Below are 6,145 nucleotides of genomic sequence, written 5' to 3'. Positions count from 1 at the left end.
TACACTACACTCGAGTCAAAGCCACAAGATGGCACTTGAGCACAGAAGTTCACAGGTCTTTGTGTGGTCGTGCCAGGTAGCTGCAGGTGGGGCAGAAAGTTGAGTTGTGATGCAGCAGGGCAGCTTAGTTTGCAAAGGTCTGACGCACAGCGTTGGCAATGTGCTTGGCACTGATGCCGAAAATGTCGAGCAGCTCTTGGGGCTTTCCGCTTCGGGGAACACCGCTCACTGCAAGCCGCGTCACAACAATGCCGGGCTCCTCGCCCACTGCTGACAGCACTGCTTCACCGAGACCACCTAGACAGAAGAGACAGACCAGAGGCCAACAATGCATCAGTTCAAGCTCTTTTGTTAGCACATCCACAAAGCAGGAACCAGTCAGTTTGAAACACCAGGAAATGACATGAGATGGCCTCTTATTGGACCCTTGCAGATTGAGAAAAATCACACTTAAAATCTCACTACTGGTGGTCAACCTATAGTACTGAAGTGTTTATACAATTATGGTCTCTGGTGTATTTTTTCAGAAGAATCAAAGTCTGGCAACTCTCAAACCTCTCTAGCACATAACCGGCACACACAAGCACAAAAAGAGAAAACAACCCACCCTCCTTGTAGTGGTCCTCTACAGTGATGATCTTTCCCCCTGTGGCTCTGGCACTGGCCAGAATGGTAGAGGCGTCCAGGGGCTTGATGGTGAACGGGTCAATCACACGGATGTTCTTCCCTATAGGAATTAATTAGGAAATTAGTCATTTGGAAATGTTCATGAGGCCATACTAACAAACTGAGCAACTAAAGACTCAATAATTCTCCCTTGAAATACAAAAAAAAAAAAAAGTTGTGGATGGTGGCTACAAAATGTAGGCCTCAATACTTACATCGATCCACTAGAGGGCAATGTGAGCTTACCTTCACTGGCCAAAATATCAGCAGCAGCAAGGGCCTCATGCAGAGTAATACCAGCTCCAACCACAGTCACATGATCTTTGTCAGACTGGCGAACCACCTGGTGAAGGAGACATTTATCTATTGATCAATTTTTCCTGGTACACAAGATTAGTAGGTTTATAGTCATGGCAATGCCAATTTACCTTGGCTACGCCCACTTCAAACTTCTCATCTGGAGAGTAGAGGACTGCAGTCTCTGGTCTGCTGGTACGGATGAAACAGATACCCTGAGAACAGAGGAGTTCAGAGTGTTACTCCCCCATCGCTGGGATGACAACTTGCTGCACAAACTACCACAATGTGGCCTACCAACCTTTGTGTTGGCCGCTAGCTCAATAGCTCTCTCTGTGGACACTGCTTCACTGGGGTAAAACACAGTGCATGTTGGGATAGCGCGGAACATGGCCAAGTCCTCTAGGGCCATCTGGGAAGGGCCGTCCTCACCTGAAGGCAAAGTCAGATCAGTCAGGGAATAGGGGTGCACTTAATCTGCCCTTTAGGGAAAGAGTGACGCTTCAGCAGAGAGCTTACCGATGGAGATTCCGCAGTGGGACCCCACCAGGTTGACGTTTGACTGGGAGATGGCGCCCATGCGGATCTGGTCATAAGCTCTGGAGAAGAAGGCCGCAAACGTGCTGGCAAACGAAACCGTGCGGTCACGGGTGGCACAGCCAATGGCTACTCCTACCTGCAGCAGCAAGCCAAGACATCAGAAATATGGGTTAGTCTTCATGACAGTGGAGGTGACCGTAATCTGCTCACAAGTGACATGCAGCAGTCAGAGGCTGGGATTACCATGCTAGAGAATGAATAGTAACAGATTAGACCAATGTGGAGCAGATTATGAGTATAGAGTTCATCCCTCTTTCATAACTTGGAGTTAATCCTGTCTGACTTTTGTAACTTAACTTCAAAAAGAGGCTACAGCTTTTAAATAAAGAAATATTACGCACCATGTTCTGTTCAGCGATGAAGCACTCAATGTAGCGTTCAGGGAAGGCCTTCTTGAAGGTCTCTGAGAAGGTGGAGTTTTTGGTGTCTCCATCCAGGGCCACCACTCTCTTGCTTGACTGGCCCAGCTTGGCCAGTGCCACACCATATGCACGCCTTGTTGCCATCTGACAGGGCAAAAAGGAAAAGAGTGTAAGTAAAGACAGTTGAACAAGGTAGATAAAGACATCTTAAAGTGCTGATATCAGTATGAGGAGAGGCAACCACCCACTAAGCAAACAAGACTTATGCTAAAACATGCTTCAAGCGTCCCTAAAAAGGAAAAGGGTACCTTTTCTCCAATTTTGTATGCTGGGGGTGAAGGCAGGGTGATAGGGCTGAGGTCTGCAGGAGCTGTGTCATCTTCAGGCAACTCAGGGCACAGGCTCTTGTTGGGGACCTGGATCTGAGCCTGTAGGTCCTTCAGGAGCTCATCCACCCTGTCCTTGGGGATGGGCTTTCCATGCCAGTTATCCAGATCCTCAATATCTACAGGACAAGGAATGAAAAGCTATCAATCAAACTCACAGGACAGAAGAATAAAACAGTTCAGTAAATATACAAATATTCACCATTTGAAAAACCGCACTTACTTTTGAGGCCTTTGCCCTTGAATGTCTTCGCAACAATGCAAGTGGGTTTGCCCTTGACCTGCTTAGCCTGCCAGAAAGCTTTGCACAGCTCCTCCACATCATGTCCATCCACAACGTACGTGTTCCACCTACACAAGACACAGCTCAGCATTTAACAGCATGTCACACAGTACAACAAATATTAACCCAAAACATGGGACGTATTAACTTGTTAACATATCAGGCATCAGACTTATTAATTGGGTGATGGGAGCAGCAGTAGAAGGGTCAAAAGGCTGCAGGAGGATAGAGAAAAATCCAGAAAGCACGTGAAAGAGATGCCTGAGAAATGGCCAAATGAAATTTCAACCCAAGAAGTTTAAGTAAGATAAGACAATATTACACCCCATAGAAACAGCTTTTGAAACGATAGGTTGGCCTTGATTAGACAAATACATTAAAAAAAAAAAAAAAAAAAAAAAAAAAGGGTTACCATTAGATCAAAGTGTTTACTAGGATAGACGGTGGAGAAGTGGAGGAACGGAAAGTCGACGTTATGTACTGACCCAAAGCCTTCACAGCGCTTGCGGTAGGTCTCCATGTCGTGCTTCAGGGGTGCCGCCTCACTCTGACCGAGCCGATTCACATCCATGATAGCCACCAAGTTGTCCAGCTGGTAGTAGGAGGCAAAGGCCATGGCCTCCCACACTGAGCCCTCTGAACATTCTCCATCACCCATCATGCAGTATACACGGTAGCTACAACACAAAAAGGTCAGATCATAAGACCGGATTCCTTATACTGACAAGACATGATACTTTACTGGAAGCAATGATTCATTATGTCTTTAAACTTATATATTAGAGTTGGAAAACAATAAAGATTCAAAGAGATTTTAATTTGTAAAGTTTATACCCGTTAATACAAGAAGTGCCCCAATACACATGACGATGTGAGCTATAAACTACCTTAAATTCCTGGAGGACTCCTTAGAATCAACAGAATTATTGGACATGAATATTCAATATTCCATGAATCATTCAGTAATACTTCCACTATCTTGAGTAGTACTCTGTTGCAGCAATGCAAACACCTTTTGACCTCACTCCCTGGCTGGAGCCTGCAGTAATTTAAATCAATTACAACTACACCACTCCAGATTTAGCCATCAGACACATTATGGTGCATCAGGCTCTACATTAAAAGAAAGTAGCTCTCTGCCAACAGGTCAAGACATTACACAATTATTAAAACACTGTTTTGAATAGAGACCCCTGCTTTCAAAAAGGAAACTGGAAAACTGTACAAAAATGTTCCAGATTATATACCAGTTTTAAAAAGCGATAATGAATCCACAGTTTTTGTAAACATACCTGGATTTGTCAAAGTGTTTGCCAGTGTAGGCCATCCCACAGGCAGCACCGAGACCCTGACCCAGAGATCCTGTAGCCACATCAACAAATTCCAGTTTCTGGTGGATAGGATAAGGGGGGGGGGGATTAACAAAAATACATACTAGATTTAAAAAGTGACATGTACATCATATTCTGTCTGTTCTCCAGGGAAGCAGCAACACCAGAAAGGATCTCTGGATTTTTGACTTACTGGTGTGGGGTGGCCCTCCAGTTCACAGTCAATCTTGCGCAGGTTGAGCAGATCAGACTCCTTCACAAAACCTGCTTCTGCCCAGGCCGCATACAGGATAGGTGCAGCATGGCCCTAGAGACAGGCGGGAGAAAATCTTTATAGACAACAGCGTTGTCAAATCTCAAGTGCCCTGGCCAACTAAAGACTATCTACACATCTCATAAACAAAGAAATGCCAACCTTTGAGAGCACAAAGCGGTCGTTACACTGGTTGCGAGGGTCATCTGCTTTGTAACGCATGGTGTTGAAGAAGAGCACGGACATGAGCTCTGCAGCGCTGCAGCATGATGTGGGGTGACTGAGGAGAGAGAAAAAAGAAAACTTAATTCACAGTAGAGACGCCATTATTTAAAAAATAAAATACATTCACACACCGTGCACATACATGCATGTGTTTCTACATTCGGGAATCCTTGCATTTTGTTTTAGTTTGAAAATAAAACCACTGATGTATCAGTCATTCCAGGAGAGCCATTCCAAGGGACGAATCTGTCCTATCTTTTGGGATTAGGAATATCACTAATCAGTAGATTGTTAATCTGCAACATGACCACATCAGTTATGTTACCACACTTGAGAAAACCTAAAAAAAACAAAACTAAAAACAATAAGCAAACTTGTGAAACTGTTAGTTGCTGCATATTGGTCCAAGTATTGTAATAGACATGTTTAGAAATCCCACATTACTCAACAGCATCTCAGCTTCCCTATGTGGGTTAAATTACAAATGGCATCATTTAAAACCATGCCAGAAACACACAGTTATCTTATTCAAACACACATCATGGTCACTGTTATTTATAAAACAAACAAAAAACCTAGTGCCTTGTTTACCCATTATCCTTTTGCTGAGCGATAACCTGCTGAGAAATAAACTGTAGTAAATTCATGAAAGCCATAACAATGCAATCAGATGCTCAAGTGTAATGTTCCATATTCATCAATAATGAGGAACAACGTGTGTTGAGAGCAGGGTGTCAAAACTCAAAGACACCCTTTGTTAAGAGGAGGCGGGAGTATCAGAACATCAGACGCCTGATCGCTACGGGCTTTCAGGACAGAACCCATCCACTTCCTCGTCCGTTGACACAAGGAAGTGACAAACGGGTTTGAAAACAAACCTTTATTTTGGGAGGTTGCAGTTGCCTCACGGCTGAGATTACATAAAACCGGATTTTCTGGGAGGATGCATTTCAAATACAATGAAAGTTTGTTTCTAACTATGTAGACAGTCTGAATGCAAGATTCTAGCCAGGTGATTGACAGATAACACATATAAAACTAGTTCAAATGTTGTAGCATTTGAGTCCGTATTTAACAAACATGTGCTTATTTCCCCACACTGTTCTGGTTCAGATTCTGGAAGACAAGGAAGGGGGGGGGAAGGAATGGCAGCAAGAATAATCTCTAGATCACATAAACTATAACCTGTCAAGGAGGAAACTGTGTAAACCATTTCCCGCTTGGACATGGCGTCAATAAAACAGGTGACATTTCCTCCAGTGAAGAGGAAGACGTCAGGTTGCTCCTGGCAGTTAGGATGAAGCAATGCCGCCCTTTTGATGGCTACCTCACTTGACACAGATTTATTTTTTTCTTCCTGAGATCATCTCTCAACTGGTGTGACTAACATTGTGTACATTTTAAGATGCAGCTGCGACTTTAAAATCGGAGCCACGAGATTCATCTTCTGGCGTGATCATGTGATTTCTTCTCGTTGGCTAGCAACAAGCAGCTCGGTGCTAATTAAGTTTCACCAAGCGACTTTACTAACGTAGTCACAGAGTTATCATACAGTATGAATCACCAGCTAACCTGCACTGACTGTAGCAACCAACTAAAGTTAACGTTACATACAACTGCCGTTTGTTTTCATTCATGTCAACGTCTCAAACACACACACACACACAGTTATCTTATGCTAATCCCAGGAACTGTTACACTAGATTCACAAAGCAACTTGTAACGTTCATGTAACGTTCGTG

General features: G+C 43.8%; 1 protein-coding gene across 1 annotated transcript in view; it reads right to left on the bottom strand.

Annotated features, from left to right (window-relative positions):
• Nucleotides 1–6,145, bottom strand: part of tktb (transketolase b) — a 7,466-nt gene that overhangs the window by 736 nt on the left and 585 nt on the right. The window contains exons 2-14 of the mRNA XM_035657197.1: nt 4,341–4,458; nt 4,119–4,232; nt 3,887–3,984; nt 3,080–3,271; nt 2,535–2,662; nt 2,234–2,430; nt 1,905–2,069; nt 1,483–1,639; nt 1,265–1,395; nt 1,095–1,178; nt 913–1,009; nt 608–727; nt 1–297 (exon numbers count right to left, since the gene is read on the bottom strand). Of these exons, the coding sequence (XP_035513090.1) occupies nt 125–297; nt 608–727; nt 913–1,009; nt 1,095–1,178; nt 1,265–1,395; nt 1,483–1,639; nt 1,905–2,069; nt 2,234–2,430; nt 2,535–2,662; nt 3,080–3,271; nt 3,887–3,984; nt 4,119–4,232; nt 4,341–4,458 (1,774 nt within the window). The 3' untranslated portion in view covers nt 1–124. The remainder of the gene's footprint in view (nt 298–607; nt 728–912; nt 1,010–1,094; nt 1,179–1,264; nt 1,396–1,482; nt 1,640–1,904; nt 2,070–2,233; nt 2,431–2,534; nt 2,663–3,079; nt 3,272–3,886; nt 3,985–4,118; nt 4,233–4,340; nt 4,459–6,145) is intronic.

Source organism: Morone saxatilis, unplaced genomic scaffold (assembly GCF_004916995.1).
Source record: "Morone saxatilis isolate NCDOM2014 unplaced genomic scaffold, NCSU_SB_2.0 Contig15, whole genome shotgun sequence".
Lineage (NCBI taxonomy): Eukaryota > Metazoa > Chordata > Actinopteri > Moronidae > Morone > Morone saxatilis.
The sequence above is the reverse complement of the archived record's forward strand: the minus strand, read 5'-3'. Positions and strand labels throughout refer to the sequence as shown.